At 37.2% G+C, this 27101-nt stretch overlaps 1 protein-coding gene across 1 annotated transcript in view; it reads right to left on the reverse strand.

Annotated features, from left to right (window-relative positions):
• Positions 1-4096: 4096 nt before the first annotated feature.
• The window catches only part of Gk (glycerol kinase), a 76840-nt gene continuing 53835 nt past the window's right edge, over positions 4097-27101 (reverse strand). Inside the window, 8 exon segments of the mRNA XM_038315672.1 lie at positions 4097-5931; positions 12280-12360; positions 15071-15118; positions 15121-15213; positions 15322-15442; positions 15990-16074; positions 17022-17118; positions 18818-18896. Of these exon segments, the coding sequence (XP_038171600.1) occupies positions 5921-5931; positions 12280-12360; positions 15071-15118; positions 15121-15213; positions 15322-15442; positions 15990-16074; positions 17022-17118; positions 18818-18896 (615 nt within the window). The 3' untranslated portion in view covers positions 4097-5920.

Consider the following 27101-nt stretch of genomic DNA (forward strand, 5'->3'; position numbering starts at 1 on the left):
GGGTGGACTTTGAAATTTCAAAACCTTTGGCATTCCTAGTGAGTTTCCTCTCTGTCTCCAGCCTGAGGGATTTTCTGGTCCTAAAAAGCATCAACCAATCAAAAGCCTGTGAAAATGTGATACCAGGAGAGGGACAGGTTCCATCCCAAGCAAGCAGATGAACTTGTCAGCACTGTCACTGTGGTTGTCATTAGAGTCACGAAGAAGAATGCAGGAGTAAAAGAGGGAAGGAATGCTGCTGAGGCCACACGTGTGGCAGGGCTGTCCCCTGACTTGAGGCCAAGAGAGGCCATTGTGCGAACCTGTGAAAGTGAAGCCTGGATTGCCCTGGAGAAGCCAAGGTGCTGGAGATACCTGAGCTGCGGGATACCTCCCAGGAGCGCTGCAGACAGTGAAACCAGTCCAAGAGAAAGAAGGGTGCTGCAGTCAGCAAAACTAGAAGAGCAGGGCCGTCTAAGCCTTTTGCTATCAGATACGGAGCTGTAGGATTTGTAGTCAACCCTGTTGGGTTTCAAGCTTACTTTGGTCCTGCATTTCCTCACTATGCCCCCATTTCTACTTTTTGAAATAGTAATGTACATATATATTGGAAGTATGCAATTTGCTTTTTTGGTTATGGAAGGGGTTACAATTAAGAGATTACCTCAAATCTCAGAAGAGACTTTGGACCTTGAAACTGTATTGAGACTGTAGGGGACTATGCAAACTTTTGAAATTGCACTAAATGTTCTGTACATTGTGGTATGGCTACAAATCTATGGGAGCCAGGGGCAGAATGTGGTGGTTTAAAGTAAAAAATGTCCCCATAAGCACCTATGTTTCAGTTGTTGGTCCCCAGTTGGTGAGACTGTTTGGGAAGAACTAGAAGTGTAGCTTTGTTGGAGAAGGTATGTCAGTGGAGGTGGGTTTTGAGGTTTTAAAGCCCATTCTATTTTTAACACACACTCTCTTTGTCTCCTACTTTTGTATAAGGATGTAAACTCTCAGCAATTGCGCTAATGCCATGCCTGCCTGCCTGCTCCCTGCAATGATGATCATGCACTCAACCTCTGAAACTGTAATCCCCAATAAACTAAGACTATCACTGTGTTCCCTTAAAAGGAGTTACAATAGCAGTTTGATGATGAATGCATCATTTTCCATTAAGCAAGAAGGAAACAGTATTCTAAATATCTTTAGCTCTAATACTATGACGCAGTAAATGCTTTTTTATTAAACTTCAGACTGTGCTGATCTTCATTTATGAAGTTGACAATATTGATTTCTCACTACCAAATGAAAGGCTAAATTATTTAGCTTTTGCTACATTTGAATTGGTGACTATTCTGACTTTTATGTCCTATAAAATTTAAGATGTGTATTCATTGGTATTTTCTTTGTTCTATAGTAAGAGGCCAAAATTGTAGTGACCTTGCTCACTAATACCAGAAAACTAGCTTACAATGCAGGAGGACTTTGTGTCTTCCCCCCTAAAACAGGCATTAAGCTTCTGCTGTCAGACACTTTTTATAGCTTTAGACTATCAAGAGACAGTTTTTATTTATGACTATACAAAAGATAATTCTGTTCTTCTGAATGGAGATGGAGGAAGAGTGGATGGGGTAGAAGGGATGTGGGGGAGGGAACAAGAGGAGAGGAGGGAGGGAAAACTGCGGTTAGTATGCAAAACAAATACAAAAAGATAATTCTGTCTAAATCTTTTAAAATTATTTTTTAAAAAACTATTTTTTCTCATTTTACATACCAATCCCAGTTCCCACTCTCTTCCCTGTTCCTGCTCCTTCCACCTTCCCCCATGCCCCATCCACTCCTCAGAGAGGGTAAGGTTTCCTATAGGAAGTCAATAAAGTCTAGGGCATTGCTTTGAGGCAGGACCAAGGCCCTTCCACTATATCTAGGCTGAGCAAGGTATCCCTCCAGAAAAAATGGGGTCCAAAAAACCAGTACAAGCAGCAGGGATAAATCCTAGCCTCACAGTCTACCCCAGCCATACAACTATCACCCACATTCTGAGGGCCTAGTTTGCTCCTATTCTGGTTCCCTGGCTGTCAGGCTGGAATTGGTGAGCTCCCATTAGCTCAAGTAGGCTGTTTCAGTGGGCGTCCCCATCACAGTTTTGACCCCTTCGCTCACATTCTCACTCCTCCCTCTTCAACTGGACTTTGGGAGCTCAGTACAGTGTTCTGCTGTAGATCTCTGCCGCTGTCTCCATCAGTTGCTGGATGAAGGGTCTATGCTGACATTTAAGATATTCATCAGTCTGACTACAGGGCAAGGCCGGTTCAAGCTAGATGAGGATATGGGGAAGAATCAGAAGGGCAATATGGACAATGTACATGCTAATCCAAAGAAAAAAAGAAACAAAACAAGGGTGATGGTTTAGTGCTATATGAGAAGTATTTAAAACTAGCTTAGATTGTTTTAAGTTAATCATGTTTAATTAATAAATGTGATTTTATACACAACATATTATGAGTTTACAGGAATGGGTATGCTTAGAATTTGATATGTTGTAGTGATTTGACTTTGTTTGCTGGCAGGTGAATACACAAACATATTTTTTTAATAATGTACAAAAATATTTTATTTTTAACGACGTGTTTGTGTGTGATGGTACACGGAAGTGCAGATGCCTGTGGATGCCCTTAGAGTGCATAGGATCTCCTAGAGCTGGAGTTGCAGGCAAGTGTGGGCCAGTCGCTGTGGATGCTGGGACGTGAGCGTGGACCCTCTGCAAAAGCAGCACACGCTTTTAACTACTGAGCCATCTCTAGCTCCCAGGCAAGCATAATTTTAATTTTTAGAAAGGTATGACCAGATATTTAGTTAACATTTGTATTTACTAAGATAAATCTATAATTATAGCCTGTCTTCCTTAGTTTAATGAACATAAGCCACCTATATACATTAATATGTACCTAGGTAAAGTGCTAAGTGTTTCTGAGTTAAGATACTAAAATACTCTCTTCAATGAGATCCTTACATGTTCATAAGCTTCCTGTTTCACCTTATCCTTTCTTATTTAAAAGAAAAGTGGCACACTCATCCAACAGGAGTCAGAAACTAGCTTTTCTACTCATTCTAAATGTTTCCGTTGTTTCTAGACAGTGTCCTCATTTTATTTCAAAGCTACACATTTTCTTGTGACTGTATTATTATTTACTCAACCACCCTCTCTTCCAGGAGTGTTTTGGTGATTTAAATATTTTGCATTACAAAATTTACTTGCGGATGAATAATGTAACAGTTAAAAACTACTAAGATTTATTCTATTTAATAATCTGGATTAGAGATTGATGTGGTGGTGCACTCAAAAGGTTGAAGCAGGAGGATTGATCTGTGTGTGTTCAGGTGACTATTGTGTGTTATAAGACATCTCAAACACACATTCACACACACACACACACACACTCACACACACAGAGAGAAAGAGAGAGAGAGGGAGGGAGGGAGACAGAGACAGAGAAAGACAGAAAAAAAATAAAAGCTTCTTAGTTTTAATACTCTAAATGAAAAATTTAAAAAGACTTGATGTTCTGGGCTGATGGCATATGCCTTTTATCTCAGGAGTAGGAAGAGAGAGGCAGGCAGATCGCTGTAATTCAAGGCCAGCTTGGTATATATAGCAATTGACAGGGCATTCAAGGCTATATAGCAAGACCCTGTCTCAAAAAAAAAGTTTAAAAGATACCAGTGCAGAAGCATTAATGCATTGCTTATTTCATGCATCAATTATAGAACAAAATATTGAGATGTTGGCATTAGTAAGAAAGAACAATGGTGTGTCAGACCCCACTGCCTAACCCAGGCAGACAGAAGCTGAGGCAGAAAATAAAGTCTCTAGATATGTAGGTTTCAGTCAGGTGAGAGTCTACCAATAATGACCATTGGCCTTGAAAATGTGTTTTCTGGAAATGCTGAGGTAGAAACTGTTTAGTCTGTCCTAACAGAATGATGATGGTGTTCATCATTCCAGAAACAACTTCTGCTTTTACTTAGCTCCTCAGTGTGCATGAACAAGTGCTAAAAGGTGCCTTTCGTGTCTGCTGAAACATCTCTGTTAAATGAACTTTCATCTGTAAATAAAAAATGCAAATAAGAAATAAGGGGTGAATTTATTTTAAGTAAATTTACCATTAATTATCAATGGGTACAATTTCAAACACTTATAAATCTTGCATTTTGTAAAAAATCAATGTTATCTTAAAATTATTGAACAGAGATTTGCACAATTATTTACAATCAGCTCAACCTGCCTTTATAGAAGTAAGCCAGGTCTAAAAGTATCACTGCCGTAATAATTTCACAGTACCTTTCGAGATTTATGCCACTTAGGTGGCAGCCATATCAGCAAAACAGAGAAGATTCAATAATTAGGAACAGCATAATCAGAACAGTAAATATAATCTACCATCAACTTCAAATAAACCTTTTTCTATTAATATATCAATATTTTCCATTCCAAACTGATAAAATAAAATAATTAGGCAGCATTATTTTCTTAGTATATTATTGCTTTACTACAAAACACATATGTTTTTAAAACCTGATGTTAGGAAGTTAAATTAGCGAGTTATAAGAAATAATTCAAAATATTTGCAAGGTTCCTGATTTGACTGCGAGGCATTTGCAATGACAATTTTTGTCAGTTATGGCATTAAAGAGACATGGTTCTCTATCATACCAGAAAACAAGAACATCTTGTTAACAGGTAATAACATTTGAAAGAGATTATTGACTTTATTCACACATTCTTTCTAGTTAGTTTTGTAAATTTATGATAATTCCCCATAGGGTCTGAAATATGGAAAACACCAATTCGAAGGCAAAATTTTCTTTGGACTAGCACTCATGTTTGAGAACAGTATTCACTGTTACACGCCACAGCTGCTTTTCCTTCCAGCTGAGATAACTAAGTGGTACAGTATAAGAAATATAGTTGAAATCACAATATAGTACATTTTATTTTATTGAAATTGAATATATACTTAATTTCAAATGTATTTTATAAGAAAAATTTTCTCCTGGTAAATAATATTCATAACCATCGCCCCAAAATGTATACAGCTTGTCCCTCTCCCAGATTTATATACATAGTAGTCCACTTAAGAGCAGCCCTGTTATAACTTACTGCATATACTGTGCTCTTAATTTAGAAATGGGCTATCCTCAGTATATAAAATATATAGGCATGTATGTTATACGTACAGAATAAAAAATATAAAAAGGAGAGATGAAAAAAAAATAACCAGAAAAAGAAAGTGTTCTATTCTGTAAGATTCAGACAGAAATCCATGATAATTAGTGAGACAGTGTAAAACACCCCAAAATTTTTAATTTTGGCAACACTGTTCAGAAAATGTTCAAGTTATCAGAACAGCAAATTATTATTTAATAATTCCTTAGATGTTTCCATTGAAATATTCAGTGATGTTGTGGTCTTCTAATATGTAGAAAAGAAGACATTTGATCTGTTAAAAACAAACAAGCAAAAAGCCACTCATTGTGAAGAAGTTAATAGCAGCCCCTTCCTCAGACATCTGCCGTGAAGAGGATCAAATCCCGGTCCACTAGCATCTGAATATACTGGATGACAGATTCCAATGGACAGGATATGAACTCGTCCTAGACCTTAGAGGGAATATCACAGGATTACAATGGAGGGCTCAGCCCCAAAGGTAACTGGCCCAACCTTAACTGTCTGTCAACGTTAAACAACAACACTAAATGTTTCTGGAGCATCCTTTCCGCTGCATTTTCTTTATTTCAAGCCATAGGTCTACTTGGAGGATCATGCAGCAAGTGGTTTATGAAAAAAATCAGAGGCTATGAATAACGTCATTACATTATGAGACAGAAATGTCAGATTTTCTCATTATATAAAAAGCTTGCATCTTGGGAATCCATGAGGTGGTATTATTTATGGGATACCTAAAGGGGGACAAAAACCATAATAGTCAATAAGGCATACATGCATTTCAGGAGTTAATAAATGCTATTCAATTATGTGAGCTACTAATTCCATACTTTCTATATAACAAATCCGTTATTTCTATATGATGCTTAATAGGTTATGGAGCAACAAAAGTAACTGGGCCAGCTCCTTAGCAAATATTACCACTATTGGTAACTAATCTCAGTAGATGTCACCAAAAAGAAGGCCGATGGATGGTGACTATGTACATTTCAGAAGTCAACTACTTTTGATATTTAATGTATAATTTAGCTTAAAGACACACAAAAGTTTTAGTTTTCATGCTATCATAGTATCAAAAGAGAAATAAAACACAACAAAATCGATGAAGGGTTTCAGCTATGATTCTTTTCCTTATCTTTTCTAGGTCATCATCATATAGCAAAAATACTCAGGATAATAGAACATTTTCTAAAACAGTACTTATCTTTGCGAAGTTAAATTAAAGTTCTCAGGGGAATGTTTTGACTATTCTGGCAAACATCCCTCAGAAGCAAAAAGAGAAGAAATATCTGCTACTTCTGTTACATGTTTTTGTAGACAGAGCCTTTAGCATATTAGCATCAATACCAAAAATAAGGTATCGTTAGTACAGAAGTAGGTGATTTGAAAAAATTTATCCTGAGTATGCTTGAATATGAGGAATACAGAAAAGCTTATACAATCTAACTTTAAATTCTCATGCAAATAACTCAGTTTCTCATTACTTAAAATATAATCCAATGTTTGATTCATGCTTCTATATGGCATTAAACTAATGGTGCCAACTTAAAGATATGCTGGTCAGCTTTCCATAGGCACGTGTTCCTTCACATGAATGAAGCTTAAATTTTATATCTTAAACCAAGGTCAGGCATCAACATATCGAATACAAGAATTAATCTAGCTTTTCCTCTAAACATAAAAATTGAAACATAGAAGCATGTTTCAAAATAAGTAATTTCCATTTAAAATATAAACCTGAAGAAAAATTAAAGAAGCAGCTTCCAAATGTCAATTATGTTTAAATTAATACTGGTGGTACTATACATTTCGTAACATTCCTGAACCATTACTTTTATATGAATACCCAGTAGAAACTGAATGTGCAAATAATATTTCTATTTTATTTCAACCCTAATTTATTTAACTAATAATTTAAAAGACTTCACCAAATGTATTCTTTTAACTAAAGTAAAAGTAACTGAATATCTCTCCCAGTTTTAGAGTTTTACAGAACTCAGCTAACAAGCTTTGCCCAAAATTCTTGGGCGAATGGATCGACTAAGACAAACTGCAAAGATTTTCAGAAGTCTTGAAAAGTTAAGCACATTTTCAAACCAAGATGGTTCATGCCAACATTACAATTTAACTCTCATCAGTCATTCTGAAATTCCTTTCAGTTAAAAATTAACATTTGTACTTTTGCTTTTGCTTATTGCTATAGCTGACAGCAGCATGTAGACCTTCAAAGAAACCATCTGATAAAAGTGTTTCAGCAAAGTCACAGGCCTTAATTCTAACTGTCCGCAAAGACGAATTGATATAACTAATTATGCCTCTAATTGATGTCTGGGTTTTTTTTTTTAACATAGGAAGAAAGAAATACACTAAAAGCTTTCTGCTGAGTTACAAACAAACACATTAAAGCTAACTAATAAAAGTTGTCTAATTGAAAGAGTAACTAACCTGAGATGTACCTTGCTCCGATTAACATTACCATGCTACTCACTATAAAAAAGCCCAAAGGCAGACTACAGAAGATACTAGGGTCACCTGTGGTCATCCAAGTAGAAGGGGATTCCAGTCAAGCAAACCAAAAGAGAGACACATAATTACAATATTTATGTTAAGAATCACATGAGAGCAAAACAAGTTATAAAAATAGCATATTCATAAAAGCTGGCAAAGAGTTACTACTTAAAATCAAAAATATAATCAATATCGAGGCTTATGAAAGTTAATGAACAATACAGATAGCATGCCACAAGTAGCCAAGAACATAACACATATAGCCAACATCAGCTTTCCACTGACACAGCCAAAGAGAGCTTTTTGGGAGGCTGTTGGTTTGTGCTTTCTAGATTCTTCTCCCAATTACAGTAACTGAGCAGTACAATTCACCTGAGTGTATTAGAAAGGTTTCATTAGTCTACTTTAGATGAGTTCAAAACTCTTTTTATAAATGAGTTGGACTGAACCTGTCCTTTGACAATCCCATATATACATATGTGCAGTACATTTTGATCAGTATACCCTCTTACCCTCTCTAATCCCCATCCTGCCCTTAGTAGCATTCCCGCACTTCTGTAAGTACCTTTCCCACACCCAGGTCTTCTATGTTTTAAACACTGATTTGGTCTCGTGTCAAAATAGATTTTGGTGTATAATGCAGTAAATCTGGAGCACCACTGAAGCAAAATGGTCTAATGCAACTAAAACAGGATTGTTTTTGTGACCCAAGTTTTCCTTCAATTTAAAAATTTTGTGCCCAGGAGTTGGCAAAATGGTTCAGTGGGGAGGGAGAAAGTGCTTTCTGTGTAAACCTGGCAACCACGCCTGGATTCCCAGTAACCCTCTAAAGGTGGAAGGAAAAAAAAAATCAACTCCACAAAGGGGTCCTCTGACCTATATACATACACGTGTGTGCACACACACACACTCTTCTACACACAATGAATCTAAACTATTTAGCACATTTTGGGTTGTTAAAGACTAAACCTAGGGCTTTCAAGCTCCGCTTCCAGACCCCAGAATATAAAGAAATGCCCCAGAGTTATGGAAGTACAGCTATAATACAGGGCATCTTTCCAATATGCCTGGTAGGCATTCCCCTGAGCACAGTTTATGCGATGGAGTCTTAAGGTTGTTGCTTCTATTTTGGAAGAGGGCTTTCTTCCTCTCATCACGTATTTCTTTTCCCTTAGAAACTGCATTTTCAGTAGAGGTCAATAAGCCATTTTACTTATTCTGTCACTGTTTGTTAGGTTTTCAAATGCCAAGCAAATATTTTTATTTCCCTATTTGTAAAGACCATATTTTAGTTTGATGTGAGAAAAGAAAATGTCTGGTTCCCTTAAAGAAAGCCATCAGCTGTAACTTAGAATAACCGATTTTTCTGCTGTGCCTACAGAGAGTTCTGGTATGAAAAGGTCTCAGGACTGTGGCTAGGGATATAGGATACTTGCCCAGCATGCACAAAGCTCAAAATGTTCAGTTTCCAACACCACAAAAATGAGGTGGTAGAGTTGGAGGCATACTTTCCAGAAGTTCACGGTCATCCATGAACTACATGAAGTACACAGTGAATCTGAGGCTATCTTGTACTACTTGAGACATTGTTTCAAAAAGAAGAACAAAAGAAAATATAACAACAAAAAGATCTGTGGAGCTCCTCTCAGTTTAGGTGGTACCCATTTGATGAAGATATTTCTTCTCCAGTGGGATGACCACACATATATGTTACATAAGTATTCGTATTTATATATAACAAATTCATATTTTATGTACTTATACCTGTACAATATATTCAAACTAATTTGAACTATTTTCAAAGTGTTTCATGTGTTATAAGTCCAAAGCAAAGTCATTATCACAGACTTGCTCTAAAACTACCAAAATCCTGAGCTGGGCATGGTGGCTCACACCTATAATCCCACCCATTTGGAAGCTGAGGCAGGAGGATCATAAGTCTGAGTCCACTCTGGGCTACATAGGAAGTAGGTGTGGTGGCACATGTCTTTAATCCCAGCACTCGGAGACAGAGGCAGGCAGATCTCTGTGAGTTTGAAGTTACCCTGGTCTATGTTTCATTATTATTATCTAAAATTTTAAAAATAAAGCCTGGCAGTGGTGTCACACACCTTTAATCCCAGCACATGAAAAGCAGAGGCAGAGACAGGCAGATCTATGTGAGTTAAAGGCTAGCCTGGTCTACAGAGCAAGCTACAGGACAGGCTTCAAGCCTGTCTTGAAAATGTAAAAAAAATTTAAAAATTATGTCCTAATGTTATCTATAATATTAGTATGTTGATATGATTATGTTATTAATAATATTAGTTATACAATAATCATATTTAATATATTTTAATTGTTTATAATTCATTCAAGCATGTTTATAAACAAAAAATTTGGTTGCTTCAGCAATGATAAACTCTTGTGAATTATTGATATAATATTTTTCCCGTAAGTTAAATTAAAGGCAGTTTTATTAGGTTAGGGTTCTATCTGTACTGCTATTATCATCATTTATTACCATATATTATCTGTACTACTATTATCATCAGAATACAAGCTGCTATTATATAATTTATATTGTTTAAAGGAATACATTTAGCAAAACCTTAAATATTATTCTGAGATAATTGTACAGCTTAGAGATACTCCTAGACACCGTACATTTCAATGTTTTCATAAAGCTACTAAAATATTTTTAATCATTGGTATAACTGCAACAAAAATAAAATTAAGAGCTGGGTCTGGTGGTGCAGACCTTAATCTTGGAGTATGGGTCAGGACAATCAGTAATTTGAAGGACTGAGTTCAAGGGCATCCTGAATGAAACCCTGAAATGAAGTCCTCTTTCAAGATATAAAGTAAAAATATGGCTAGACAGAATGGAATCCATTACTCTGTAAGTTATTTTTTTAAAGAATGACTATGAAATACATAAAAAGAAAAAAAGGAGAGCTGAGATACGGCACTTGCCAAGGTGTGTGCCCTGGGTTCAATCTTTAGTATTGAAAAATAATTGGAACTCGACAAATGAAATATCCTTACTCTTGATGCTGGCAGCACAAAATAAAGAGATTTAAAAATTTAAGGCTGGGCATAATGGCATATATCTGTAATCCCAGCAGACATGGAAGCAACAAGATCCCAAGTTCAAGCTTCTACACAGTAAGTTCAGAGCCAGCTTGGACTATATGAGAGACTACATACAAAGAAGGAAAGAAAAATTAAACTGAAAATTTTTCTTTAAAAATTCAATTTTTGTTTTCTTTTTTCATTTTTTTCAAGTGATGAAAATTCATTGACAATAAGGAACATAAATGGAAAATGATCAATTGCTCTTGTGGAAATATTGAAGTTAATATTATGTCTTTAACAAGTTGTAAAGAAAAATGTGTCTACAAGCTGTAGAGAAGGAAGGAGGAAGGCAGGATGCTTGTATCATTAACAAAAATTCAACTAGTCAAGAAAATCACACACCCAACTTTGTATAGCATTGATTAGGGGACTAAACAAAGTAATCAGAGTCCACATTTGTTCTAGTTGACATAGCAACCAGAAGGGTGCTAAAGAGTAGTGTTTCTGACAGAGAAATGTAATTGTCAAGGTTCTCAAAATTGTAGTCTTAGCAAAAATGAGTTAATCCATCATCTTAGAAAGACAAGATGAGCCTCAGCCTGTGGTATGCATGAGACTTAACAAACAAATATTTAACAAGAATAAAACGGAAAAAAAGAGGCTCAAAACCAAAAGCATATTAAATTTGATTAAGAGGAGAAGGGAACAATTTTAATAAGGAACATCCCGGGCTAAAACATACAGATCACAGTGAATTAGAAGTGTCTCCTAAAAGCCACAAGCGTTAAAACTGGTTCTATACTCACTGTAAGCTGGGAAGCCAAATAATACTTCATTTATAAACTCTTCTCTAATAAAGTATGCCATTCATTTTACTCCATATCTTGAATAGATAAGGACTGTAATCCTGAGGCAAAGGCAGCCTAGAGCTATTTAAGCCGTTGAACTAAACCTGAATACTTTCTTGCCTAAGTGATTTGAAAAATAAAATGTTCTTTATTTTGTGCTAATAGCATCTCAATTACAAAACTTCCAACTTGCTATATTTAGTTTACTTCTTCTTCTCTGAGTTCATAGAAATTCACACTTGAAAATGGTTTACTCAACCTGAATACTTTGGTTAAGTGTCTAGAACTGAATACACTTCTCGATTGCTTCAGGTGATAATGAAAGCCTCCCAAAAAGGTACATGTGATCAGGGAGAGGGAAAATAAAAGAGTCTAGTTGATTTTTTTCATTAAGGAAGGAACCAGAAGTAATCATTTTACTTTTGGAAAATTCAGTTATTCGTTGACATGCCAGGCATAAATCAACAGGCTCCAGTGAGGTGTGCATAGTAACCTGTAGTTCCCATCTTTGTTTCAAGTGTGAGAAACATTAGGTATAGAATAACCCTTCTCTTCAGAGTGGCCTGGCTTAGTACAAGCATCCAGATACTTAAATCAATTAACGCACTAAGAAAAAAATATCAATAATAAAATAAAGACTGTCAATAACAGCCAATAAAGACATTTTACCACTTTCTGGAGACTGAGTTGTAACCCAACCAATTGACTTCATCACAGCTTTCTTCCAGGTGGAGTAACGGATTTCACTTTCTAGAATTAAAAGGGGAAACATGCATGAGAAGTAGTTTGTGGAGGTGGTCCAAGTTGAACACTTAAGACTGGTTACTCAGCAGTCCTAATAGCTCATGTTCAACCACAGTGAGTCCTTACTGGATGGCAGACTTGGTAATTCACACCTGGTGGTGACGGGCAGTGAGCGCATGAGATGCTTAGAGGCCGGAGGAAGGATATGTGATGGCAGTTTAGCAGGAGGCTAAGGGAGATTGGGAGGCAGGCTATCTGCTATGAAGACAAACTAGTCACAAGAAAGTTGGGGTGATCTGAAAAGGAAAATCCTATTGATTTGGGTTTTCTTCTTTTCGGGGGTGGGGGCTGACATGGAGAGAGAGGTGAAGTACGACATGGACAAATCAGAACTGATTTTGGTCCAGTTGAAGGAATTAGCAAATACTGATTGCTCACAAGATTCAAATCATAACTACCCCATCCCTAGCATTTTAAGGTAGAATTTTTAAGGTGAAAATATAAAACTCCACAGAAATGAACAATGACGCTGCCCTCCTGCATAGAACTAGTTAGTAGAGTATATTTCCCTTCTCGCTTTGTTTAGTTTTTTCCCCCTTTTCCCCTGAGACCATGTTGTCCTTGCTGGCCTACGATCTGCCTGCCTCTGTCTCCTGAGCGCTGGGATTATCGGTGAGTGTTACCCCATCTGGCTTTCCCTTCTCACGTAAAAGAACAAACACCCTAAAAATCTAAAAGCTGTTATTGGCAGCTTGTCAGGCTAGTTTTTTTGTTTGTTTGTTCTGTAATTGAAGTAGCAGTATTATTCTCCTAAATAATATAGATAGGACCCATTTCCCTCATCCATTTCTGCTCAGGGAAACCCAATATGCTTAGCAGCCAACAAATCAAAGAGTAAAAATTTCCCCACATGAAGGTTATTTTCAATGTATTCCATTAAAAGATTTATTTTATATTTGTATTCTACATGCCAATATCCAATTAAACCAGCACTATTTTTGAAGATGTTTTCTTTTTTTCCATTGTATATTTATGACCTCTTTGTCAATAGGTGTGTGGATTTATGTCTGGGTCTTTGATTCCACTCCATTAATTAACCTGTCTGTTTTTATGCTAATACCATGCAGATTTTATTACTATAGCTCTGTAGTAGAGCTTGAAATCAGGGATGGTGGATACCTCCAGAAGTCCTTTTATTGTACAGGACTGTTTTAACTATCCTTTTTTGTTTTTCCATATGAAGTTGAGTATTGTTCTTTCAAGGTCTGTAAAGAATTGTATTGGAATTTGGTGGGGATTGCTTTTAGTCTGTATAGATTGCTTCGGATAAGATGGTCATTTTTACTGTGTTAATTCTACCAACCCATGAGCATGAAAGATCTTTCCAACTTCTGAAATCTTCTCCAATTTCTTTCTTCAAAGACTTGAAGTTCTTGTCATACAGATCTATCATTTGCTTGGTTGGAGTTACCTCAAGATATTTTCTATTACTTGTGGCTATTGTGATGGATGTTGTTTCCCTGATTTCGTTCTCAGCCCATTTTGTATAAAGGATTTTTTGAGTTAAGGTGTTTGTCAGCTGTAGGAGTTCCCTGTAGAATTTTGGGGGTTGCCTTTGTATACTATTATATCATCCCCTAATAGTAATACTTTGCCTTCTTCCTTTCCAATTTGTATCTACTTGATCAACTTTGGTTGTCTTATGGCACTAGATAAAACTACAAGTACTACATTTATAGATATGTAGAAAGTGAACAGTCTTGTCTTATTCCTGATTGTAGTGGAATTACTTCTCTCCATTTAATTTGATGTTGGTTGTGGGCTTGCTGTAAATTGCCTTTATTATATTTAGGTATGTCCCTTGTATCCCTGACCTCTCCAAGACTTTTATCATGAAGGGATGTTGGATTTTGTCGAAGGCTTTTTCAGCATCTAATGAAATGATCATTTTTTTCTTTTAGATTGCTTATATGTTGAACCATCCATGCATCTCTGGGATGAAGCCTACATGATCATGCTTGATGATCTTTTGGATGTGTTCTTGGATTTGGTGTGTGAGTATTTTATTGAGTGTTTTTTCATCACTGTTCATTAGGGAAACTAGTCTGTAAATCTCTTTCTTTGTTGAACCTGTGTGGGGCTTGGGTATCAGGATGACTGTGGCCTTATAAAATAAATTTGGCACTGTTCCTTCTGTTTCTATGTTGTGGAATAATTTGAGGAGTATTAATATTAGCTCTTCTTGGGAAATCCTGGAGAAGAGGGAATCCTACAATCCGTCCTTGGATTGTAGGAATCAGAGAGGTCAAGACACCAGAGGAACATAGCCCACAAGATCAACTAACCAGGGCTCACAGTAGCTCATAGAGAGTCTACCAGCAATCAGGAACCCTGCATTGGTCCGACCTACATTTTCTGCATATATGTTACAGCATGCAGCTTGATGTTCTTGTGGGACTCTTAATAGTGGGATGGGGACTGTCTCTGACTCCTTTGCCTGCTCTTGGGACCCTCTTCCTCCTACTGGGTTGCCTTATCCAACCTTAATATGAAGGGATGTGCCTAGTTTTATTATGACTTGACATGCCATGCTGGTTGATGTCTTTGGAAGACCTGCCCTTTCTGAAGGGAAGGAGGAGTAATGGATCTAGGAGAGAGAGGAAATGGGTAGGGGAACTAGATTATTTTTTTATAAAGTTTTATTCTGTAACTATACCTTCAGCATTGATCTGAGGTTCAAACCGCTCCATTGTTACAGCTGACAATCCTCAGGTTCGAGACTCCAAACACCAACACCCTCTGCAGCTCCAGCTGCCATGGCAGCTCCTAAAGCAGTCGTTTCGGGCATGGATGGTTTCACTGAGAGGAGAAAGCTATGTCAAGAATTTTGTAGTTATATATGCCTGAAGGATCAGTTCTTCCCAACATTATTACTTCTGGGGTTTAAAGGAGTGAAGGATTACTAACCTACTGGAATATACAGAATGTCTGCTTGTAGCTGCATAAGAATTTTATTGCTGGTCATTCCTCCATCTACCTGCAAATGACTGAGTGGAATTCCACAGTCGCGGTTCATGGCATCCAAAATCTTAAATAAACCAATGCAATTAGCATGATGAGACTACTTCACAGTAACATGTCTAACAATGGCAACCCTTCACACACAAACCTGGAGTATTTCTCAAAGCCAGCAAGAATGAAACTGAGACACTGTATTCTGTTCTTCCGAACCCTCCTCTATCTGGTTGCAACCAACCTTTTCTAGCTTCATGCTTCCTTACCCACCCTCCTATTCAGTGAGCTAAGCATTCGCTTTGGCGTCTTCATTTCCTGTGCTAATGTCTACATTTGTGTTCTTTCCTTTGCCTAATATGTACTGCTTACTCTACTACCTAGTCTTCTCTCCAACATAAGATGCCCAGTGGGTAGTGATAAGGGTATTTATAAGATAATGAGACTTGGCAGAGGAGAGAGGGCACACTTGTATTTAGAGTACTGTTTATGTAGGCTTCAGTTTTCATTTGGGAACACTTTAAGTACTTAATAAATTTAAGGCATAAATATATAATGGATATTTAATTTAAGGGTGATAAAAAGGATCAAGCATAGGAAAAAAATAGGCTTATATTCATTACCTCTCGGGTTTGGAAACAAACGGCTTCTAATGCAGCAAAAGCAATATGACATTTATTGGTGAACTGAGTGAGTCCACAGATGATCCTAAAATACACACAAAAGATTTTCAGACTAGAATGATATAAATAAATCAATGATTCTTTTTTCTTCCCCAGCCTCTGCCTCCTACAGTCCTTTTGCCCCCTCTCTTTCCATGGCCACTCCCTCTTTGGGGAGGGGGTGTGGCTGTCCCAATTATAACTGAGCACTTTACTGGCGCTTCTTTTCTGTATTAACTAACCACCTCTTCCCTGATGAGGACTGAGAGATGCACTAATCTATGGGTATTACAGAGACAACAACTTAAAGGAGTGCTCTGTCACTTGACTGATCTTATGCCCCAACAATGTAAAGAGTGAACTCAACAGACAGAAATGTAGGCAGGGAAGAAAATTGAATATATTCACTGAGTAGTTCAGAATGTCCTTATAGTCTGTAACCCTATATCCACAGGTGGCAATAGCTGTGATCTAATAGGACAGATAATATTAACATAAAATCAAATCACATTCATTTAGATGATAGGGCGCTCGTTTACAATGTACAGGTAAAAGTAAAAAAATAATTAGTTACTAATTTAGTAAACAACCAAGACCTTTCAACACATACTGTCAGCCCTATTCTTCTTTCAGTATTGCCATTAATTTTTATTAGCATATATTAGTTAAACCTAATGAGAATCATTATGATATTTTCATACATCTACATAGTGCTTTTTTGAACATATTCAACCTATTATTCTCTCACTCCTAATAATCCCCTTTCTCCACTTTCATGTCTTTTATTATCATTTACTTTTCAATTAATACATAATAATTGTGTACATTAATGAAATGTTGTTAAGAGGTTTGGAGACATGTATATAATGTGCAATGAGGCAAGCCTAGCACTCCATGCATTTATCTTATCTTTGTAATAGGAACATTCAATAGCCTCTTTTATAGCCATTTTAAAATATGTAGCAAATTACTTGTAACTATAGACATACTTACCCTCTTGCACTGGGCTCCCAATAAGGTGCGTATAACCCTGAAAATGCTGGAACAAAGTAGCACCCATAAGAAGTACCTACTTCTTTAGCAAGTTTTTCTAGTATTAAAAAGGAGAAAGAAAGGCAAAAAGAAAATTAAATCAGTATCTTGAAAGCAAGATAAACACATATACTTTCAATAAACACATATACTTTCAAATTTAGATCAGGATCTTTCATTTCTAGTTCATTAGTAGTAAAGTGTTGATGGGGGATTTCCCTCTGTATGCTGTGACTACCATTGGTTAATAAACTGGCTTGGCCTGATAGGGTAGAACAGAGCTAGGTTGGGAAAACTAAACTGAATGCTGGGAGAAGGAAGGTGAAGTTAGGAGAAGGGGAAGCCATGCATCCCCACCCGAAATAGATGCTTGAACTTTACCCAGTAAACCACAGCCTCGTGGCAATATACGATTACTAGAAATGGGTTAAATTAAGATTTAAGAGTTAGTCAAAAAGAATCTAGAGCTAATTGGCCAAGCAGTAATTTAATTAATATAGTTTTTGTGTGATTATTTTGGGAGTCTGGGCGGCTGGGAAACAACAACAAAGTGTCACTAATTACAAAAAATTATAACAAAGTGTCACTAATTACAAAAAATTACAACAAAGTGTCACTAATTACAAAAATTATAACAAAGTGTCACTAATTACAAAAACTTCCAACAAAGTGTCACTAATTACAAAAGAATGCTAAATGAGAACAATAAGAACATTTCCCCTTCATTGACTGCCCCCACCAAAAAATGAGCTCAAGAAACTGGATTCATTTCCTTTAGGTATTTTCTTTCATTTCCATGTGTATGTTTGTTGTATGTGTGTACACAGGGAGGGTGGGTATGCATGTAGATGCCAGAGGTCAACCTCAGTGCTTGGAACTTGGGAGATGGCCATCTTGTTCATTAAGACAATGCTTCTCACTGGCCTAGAACATGCCACAAATGCTAGAATGTTGAGACAGCCAGTCCTAAGAATCCACCCGTCTGCAGCTACTGGCCTTGGGATTAGATATAGATGCCAGCAAGCTTGTGTTTTTATTCCAACATAGATTCTGGCGACCAAACTCAGACCCCTGTTCTTGCACTGCAAACACTTTACCCACTGTCCCCAGCCCCATCTCCATGATTTTGAAGTTCTTTGACTAGGAGATGAGGTGCTTTTGCCTCTGGTGCCTAATAAGAAATGCATTTCTGGTTGTCTTACCTTCAGGAGGCAAAGTAAAACAGGTAGATGACTAGCTGTGTTCAAACTAATTACCCACAGACTGAATACAGCCATACTAATACTTAATTTATAATTACCAGTGTTGCACCGTTCACTCTAACCCAGAAGTCAGTGCTCCTTCTCATCAGATAAAGGTAATTAAACTGCTCTACCTGCAGAGCCAGGCAGCACTCTTTGGTGTTCAAAGTCATGCATGAGTCATTTTTATGTCCCATCTCACCACTTTATTAATGCCCGCCACAAATTACGCCAATTCATTGTGCAATCAATCTTCATAAAAAAGTCTTTTTGGGATAGATCAAATTTATATAAGGGGTCTTACATAATTCATAGATCAGGGTAGTGGCAAAGTAAGTATTTACAGATTACAGGGACAAAATATTAACATTTTCATTCATTCTTTACACTTTTTCCTTTGAAACTTAGTCTTGCTATGTGGCCGTGGCTGCTCTGTAACTTGCTATGTAGACCAGGGTGGCCCGGAACTCATAGAGATCCTATTTTACATTTTAACTTGTTACAAAACATACTCACCAATTTCCTCTGAGGACTTAATAATTCCAAGGTTGTCTCTTAGCCAGCGGATTACAGCACCAGCTATAGCTACAGAACCCTAAGAGAAAAGGAATCCAAGATAGAATATATGTTGCCACTAGAAAGATCATTCTGTCCTTTCTAGTATGTATGATAGTTTTTAAGTGGAGAACCTTCAAACAATTCTATTTTGGGGTCCCTACAAATATGAAAAACTATGATTTCTCATACAAACCGTTTTACCTAGACCATGAAGAAGTGCACTCTTCCAGTGCACCCTTGAGCCCATCATAATAGGTGGCCATTCATATTTTGAGCAGTTTGATCTTTGTATAACACGATAAGCTACTTATGCATAGTATCACCTATTAAAAAACCCTTACATCATCCACAAAACTACTGCAATGAGACACACTAAAAATGTAAGTATAATTTATGTATCTAATAGCACAGGAAAAAAATCTAGTGAAGATACAAGTGATTATTCTTTGAAATCAATCACGTGCCACATGGATAAGGCATTGGCTTAGATCTCTAGTATTGCTCCTACACCCAGTCAATCTCCAGGGGATTGGGAGGGAAAAATAAGGGTAAAAATGTAATTTTAGTCAGATATGAGTTGAGATTTTAGGACTTAATTGCTGTGTGATCTCAAATAAATTATCTAGGCTTACTGAGCTCCATTTTTTAACCTACAGAATGATGGTAACTACTACAATACTATTTTAAACAAACTACCATGCCTCTTCCTATGAGAATACATGTCAATGTCCTTACTAAACATAAATACTAGCTTCATTAATCTTTGTCAGTAGCATATACTATGATTACATGTTATGAAATGGCCAAGATCAGTAAATTCATTGAGAAAAGAAGTAGATTAATAGCTGCTTAGGTCTGAAAGGGGCAGGGATGGATGGTATGGAGTATAGCTATAATGGGGCTTTTCTTTAGGATTATGAAGCATTCTGGAGTTGTGCTGTTGTTTGCAGAAATGTATGACTCTATGAGAAACAACAGATTTGTATACATGACAAAGGTAAATTTGGGGCTAGAATTGTAGCTTGTTGGCAGAGTAATTTGCCTAGCATACACAAGGCCCTAGTTTCCATTCCCAGAACCACAAAATAAAGAAAGAGAAAGGTATTACCAAAAAGGAGAGATGTTTTGGTGCTTGGACTAGATCTCAATAAAGCAATTATAAAAATGTATTAGACCAAGGGTTTAGCCCTGTGGCAGAGAGCTTGTCTAGCATGTTTAAGGTCCTAGGTTCAACCCCAAATCCTACAAAAACAGACGAACAAACATATCCGAAAGGCAGAAAATACATCAAAAAATATTTAAGGATTCAAATTTATTGCTCTGAAGTCCCAACCATAAAATGACTGCTGTTGAGTCATTCCACACCAAATATCAGATGACATTAAGGTAAGAAACTGTTACCAGGGCAACTAAATGAATTTCATGTCGTCCTACTGACCATCGTGTTGCAATCTATAATTTCAGCATTTGGGGAATGGAGTGAGGATGATCAGTAGTTCAAGGCCACCCAGGGCCAGTTAGTGACTTAGAGGTCAGCTTGAACATGAAGTCCTCCCTTAAATTAAGGAAAAACGTTGGAGAAATGGTCCGAAGGTTGAGTACTGGCTGTTATTTCAGAGAACCCAGGTTTGCTTCCCAAAAACCAGATGACAGCTTACAACCATCTGAACTTAAGTCTCAGGTGTCCCAATGCCCTCTTCTGGCCTCCTTGGACACTGTAAAAAAGTATACGGGCAAAATACCCATATATGTGTGTGTGTGTGTGTGTGTGTGTGTGTGTTAAATATTATGTTAAATATAGAAATATATAAAAATATAAACATAAAAGTATATTTATCATATATATGTGAATATATATGCTAAATAAATAAACGAAATAAAACCAACCAAGCAAATGTTCCTTCTTGATGTCAGTTGCCAAAATGCAAATAAGTCAGAGAATATACTGATTTACTCCACCAGGTTCTATGAGAAGTCACTATATATCACCACAAAGAATAACACAGTTTTTCCTTATACAATAACTTTATATGCAAAATTATTAAATGGTAAAGTAAATAAAAATAAAATCAAAATTAAAGTATATTTAACTCAACACATTAATGTAAAATTTAAACTTGGCATCAATATTCAAATCACTGAGTTCTTTTTTTGTACTGAGTTTAAAATCTAAACTACAATTTATAAAATTATTACTATTATTACTATTATTACTATTAACATGTGTGTTCACACCCCCCTGCTACAGTATGGGTGTGGAGGAACCACTTTCTGGAGTCACAAGATGGCTCATAAGGTAAAGGATCTTGCCATCGAGCCTGTTACGCAGAGTTCCACCCCTGTGACTCACATGGCAGGTGGTGAGAATTGACCTCCCACATGCCATGCCATGCCATGCATCTCCTAAATTAATAAACAAATGTAATAAAAAGGAAAAAAGAATGCAGCCAGGTATGGTGGCACACAGAGTCTAACCTGGGGTACCTAAGATCCTGTTGAGAAACAAAAACAAGAAACAGCAAAAGCAGCTAAAGAAGTAATGCGGATTAAGCAGAAGGGAAACCAAGGTTTTGATCACAAGGTGACAACTACAGAGCATTACTTCAGTTAAAGCAAATGCTTTCAAAAGTCCAAAGCCACAGGGCCCACAAGGTGACTCAGTAGATGAAGGCACCGACTACCAAGCCTGAGCCAACTCCCAGAATCTACACACTAGAGAGAAGGTTGTCCTGTGACTCCCACGCCTGCACTGTGCCATGTGTGCTCACAGCCACTCGATAAAGCTTTGCTTTCCAGGAGTCAAGGAATGTTTCATTCTAATTGAAGAAATACAGTGAGTAATGACAATAAAAGTAGCTAAAATGTGTATCTGAAACAAGAATGGAATGTTTGTATCTTGATATAATATACAGTATGGTTTAGACTTGAAAGAAATGAATAAAAATGAGATAAACCTCTTAAAATTGAAATGAAAAGCATGTAAGGGTATTGGAGAGATGGTTAGCGGCTAAGAGCATTCACTGCACTTCCAGACCCATGTTCTGTTTCCAGCACTCACATCAGCTGGCTCACAACCACCTGCAACTCTGGCCCCAAGTAATCTGAGCCCTCTTCTGGCTTCTTTGAGCACCTGTAGACACTTACACAGACAAAACACACATGAACATGTGTTTAATGAATTCATTAAAATAGATCTAAAAAAGACACGTGGTCTTCTGAATTCAGAGGCAGGAGGCAAAATAGAGTATAATGTTTTGACGTTCCACAGGAAAAGAGTGCAGAAGAAACCAACAGTGTCTTCTCAAGCTACCACAAATTGCATCCTAAATACAAAGAGGTGGCTTTGCAATGCCTCACCTACAAACAGGCCCTAGGGCTGTCTCAATGCACTGGAAGAGGTGCATGTAAGCATATAAACATCACCAGCTTCACCTGACGGAAGACTCAATAGAAAATTGAGGAGGTATTAAAAGAAGTCAAAGATAACAGAACAAGGTGAATTATTATTTATATTAGGCTGGCATTGCTGGCTAGCAAGCCCTACAAAACCACTTGTCTTTGCCAAGAACAAACCACAATGCCCAATTGTTTTTCACATGGGTTCTGAGTCCTCAAGCTCCAAAACTCCAGTCCTCAAGCTTCTAAAGAAAGCACCTTTACAATTGAGCTACCCTCCTCCCTCCAAGAATGTACATTACAAAAGTCCATAAAATCTTTATTAATGGCATATGTTCATCTTCTTAAATGATGTAGTTTTTGTAATTCCTAATGTTTATGCTCTTTTGTGATTCCCTGGTAAGATGGAACCCCTAACTCGCTTCTAGTCAAAAGGTGAAGGATTATGCAAAGATGCATGTGGTTATGTGACATAAGACCACTGCTCTCCTCTTGCTGGGACTCCCCTTTCCCTTTATTCTTTGAGGAAGCTGATGGCGAAGTTGAGAAGGCACAGAACTACAAGTGGCCTCTAGAAGCTGAGAGTGGTCTCTAGCTGACATCTAGGAAGAAGGTGAAGCCCTTTGTAGAAGCAGGAACTAGACTCTGCCAAATCCTTTATCAGGCTGACAGCAGATGAAATGCCAGATAAGCCCAAACCCTCAGTCCACACCTTACTACAGCCTTTTGAGATACTGGATAGAATACCCAGAACTGAACGGAAATAATTGTGTGTTATTTTAAGTCACTCAACCTTGTGGTAATATGGCGATATATCAAATAATTGGCTACTACAGAGGCTTCCACCTAAAATGGACAATCTTGCACAAGAAAGATAAAAATCTCTGAAACAATAAATATTAACATGATAATCACAACGTAGAGGTAGACAAAGAAGCTAGTAGACAAATATAAAGAAGCCTCTAACCTTATGTGTAAAAGGGAAAATACGGGCTTAACAATAGGATTTATATTATATCCTTTTATAGGATAGAAGGGTGGAGAAAATAGTCTGGCCTCTGAAAGTCTATGATGAGGTTTGGCAAGTACTCAGACAAGCTGTCCTCTGACCTTACACCCATGCTATATCATGTCCACCACAGCCATGTGTGTGTGTGCGCGCGCGTGCGCGCACACACACACACACACACACACAAATAGTTTTTAAAAAGCCTATGTCTTAATAAAGTAATTCAGAACATGGAAGTATCAAAGCTGTAAGTTGGGACAAGGTCATGGCCATATTACAGGCCCCCAAAAGGAGGTTTGTTTTCAGAAACAATACTTAGAAAAAGAAGCGGAACGAGGAAAGGAAAGGCTGGCTTCAGGAAGACAGGAAGATAGTGTCCTACTGACAGATGACAGAGGGAAGACAGAGCCACATAACTGCCCTACTTTGTTCTACTTTCTTCCACCATGGAGAAACGTTTTCCAAACAGAAAGGGCAGGACAAATCGAAATAGCTTGATACAGGACTCTAGTTTCAGGATAGTATAGAGATCATGTTCTCCAGTTCCTTTTCACATGAGATGAAGTGAGAAGTCGGAGAATTAGAGATAGTAAGCCTAGAATCACCTTCCAGCAGTCTGGGAGAAAACAGAAAACACTTGCTCTTGGCAGTGAAGATGATGGAGATGCTTACATAAACGTAGTCAGCTCACATTTTGGAAATGCTGTTTGTTTTAAGCACAGAGGATAATAGGCAAAAACTAAAGACAGGAAATCAGCAGACCTTGACTTAAATACAAAGGGTACCCCTCATGCAGATGAGACTGGAAAGTGTGCCGCATGGTAAGGACTGCGGTTGTAAGCATGATGGGTAATCTCATTTCTTTCCTGATGGAAGATTGATACTGGCAATAAAGAATTTTGTTTATAAAGAAATCCGTAATAAAAGTTTACACACAAAACTTAATATCTGGAATAGAATTCCTTCCAGTCTGACAAAGACCTTAAAATAAGTGCTAACAATATTTGCAAAAGCAAATTGGGGCATGACTTCCATTAAAAATAACAACAGCAAACCCAGACATGGTGGCACACATTTATAATCCACGGATTTGGGAGGCTCAAGTAGGAAGCTGGAAAGTTTGAGCCCAGCTGGGACTACAGAGTAAGGCCCTTTCTCAAAACAAACAAGAAATTGTGAATCAAGTGAGAAAAGAAAGAAAATCAGCTAGATTTGAAAAACAAACCAAAAAAATCCTTTAACTAAAAGTATGAAATGAAAGGGATACGTTCCAAGCCTCACTGAAATGAGTCTATTAGTGAGTCTCTCCGCTGCTGCTGGGGTAGAACTCACAAACTTACAGTGACAAACTGCTGGCAATGTGTAAGCAAAGAGATAATATATACAATTCATTGCCTAGAGTCTACTCTTAGAAAAAGGTGTCAACATCTATATGAAAACTGCAGCACTAAGAAAGAGTGAAAAATCAGCTGTCTCCATTGACATGGGTAAATTCCCTGAGAATAACGCTGAGTGAGAGAAGCCAGACCAAGGAATCGAGGGCTCAGACTTAAAATGCACATGTTCATGTTTCTTTGTCTTTCTCCACCTCCTCTAACGTCTCAGCACGTCATCATCACCATGTAAAACTAAACTCTAGTGCTGGAGGTGGCAGATTTGTCTCAGAACTCTAAATAAGCATAGGAAACAATGATACTAAAACTTAGGGCACTTTATCTCAGGGGACAGGGAGGCCAGTGTGACTATGCGTGGCAGGAAGGGGCTCTTGGAGGTTGCTGGTGTTCTGCTACTAGACTTGAGAAGAGATTACACCATATTCCCTTTGTAATAATTTGAGAAGATGTAAAGTGTGGTTTAATTCATTTTTATTATATTTTTAAAGCAATTTTAAGCTTAAATATATTTTCTCATATTCTTCTCCTCTCCCAATCCATTTTTTTGAGAACTGTTTTTATTTTTCTTATATGGGTGTTTGACCTGCATGCAGTGCCCTTGGAGGCCAGAAGAGGGCATCAGATTTCCTGGGACTGGAGTGCTGGAATAATGGGGTCCTCTGAAAAAGCTCATCTTAACTGATGAGCCATCTCTCCAGCCTTAATTCATACTTCTTCAGGTGTCTTAACATTTCACAATGCAAAACCACATGGATTTTATGTATTAAGGTTTATTTCAAAGACAGAATTTAGAAATGGAGGGTAGATACTGAGTTACTCACCAGGGATGCAGCACAGAGAAACAAAGAGATTAAATATATATAAACCAGGGTAGTTAAGAGACATGCAGGATGGGCTGAAAGGTTAAAAGATTCATCCACTAGCAACTCCAGAAAAAGGAAGTAATGGAGTAATATCTGAAGGGATAATTGCTGAGAATTTTCCAGATCTGATGATAAATTGGAATCCAAGTACCTAACAGGATAAATAAAAATAAATCCAAACCCAGGAACATACAGCAAAGCTCCAGAGCACTGAAGAGAAAGAGACGATGCTAAAAGCTCAAAGGAGATGAAAGAAACAATCTGTACAGGAACTACACTTAAGCGGACAAGGCAGCAGAGCTCTCCTTAGTACCTGTGGCCAGCTGTGATGGTTCAGACTATAACTCCAGCACTCAGGTGGCAGAAGGAGGAGGATTTGGAAGTTGTGACCTGTCTGTGCTGCATAGGAAGACCATGTCTCAAACAATCACATGCACCATAAGGGATATGAGAAAACTAGAAATTTATACTTATCCCAAATGAGGACAAAATAAATAAAAGCCTAAAAAAGAATGGACTTACTATCCTACACTCTGATTACGAAAGGATCAAGAACAAAATCAAAATTTGAATGGGGACATAAAAGGGATGGAACCAAAGAAATGATGCTGGGGCTGGGTGTGGTAGCATATATACATAATGCCAACATTTGACAGGCTGATGCAAGCATACTAGGGGCCAGCTTGGGTTACAGAAAAAGAGTAAGCCTCAAAACAATGATACTGGATATGGAAATGAATATAATGGGTCAATAAATATGATTTGCTCTCAACTGTAAAGAAAACTACTAATTACTGCACGTTGAAGAAAATGAAAACTTTCAACAACAGAATTCAACATGATGAGCAAAGTTTCTAGGGATACAGTATTTGAAATCCTCATCATGGTTGAGAAATACTTAAAATATCAAAAATTTATATATATATATATATATATATATGTTTTTTTCGAAAACCTTAGTTAAATATTTTTAAATGTAAAAGAAAAAAATCACTAACTGAAAAAAATTTAATCAGTATTACTCTAAAATCTGCAGGAGAATGAAGAAAGACTCCAACATCTGGATGTGGCAGCTCTTATCTGGAAGCCTTGCATTTGGCAGTAGGACTTTCCAGGCCATACAGTGACATCCTATCTCAAGGATCAAAAGCAAAAGCAGGGACAGGGGAGGAGTAAAGGGGTGAGGACAGACAGCTATAGTTTCAGTTTCTAAAGAGTGCAGAAAGTAACAATTCAATAGTTTTGATTTCTAAGCCTCCCAACAATCTGTCAAATTAAAGCATGATTATTATATGTGTCAAAAGGCTGACAAAAGAATTAGTATAAATTTACTAAATTTTATCAATCTAACATCATTCCTCTTTTTTCAGTTTGTTTTGTTTTCTTAAAATGTTTTAAAATATCTGTTAATGGACAAAAATGTAAAGGTAAAAGGGGAGATTCTACCTACTAATATTTAAAAAGTTTTAATGGGCATGTGTATATGCACATTATGGCAAATGAAAAGTAACTTAGACAATAGCAGAATAGACCTGCACAGTTAACTATCTTGAAAATAAGAAGGAAATGAAGATCTAGAT

This window comes from Arvicola amphibius, chromosome X, assembly GCF_903992535.2.
Source record: "Arvicola amphibius chromosome X, mArvAmp1.2, whole genome shotgun sequence".
In the NCBI taxonomy this organism is placed as follows: domain Eukaryota; kingdom Metazoa; phylum Chordata; class Mammalia; order Rodentia; family Cricetidae; genus Arvicola; species Arvicola amphibius.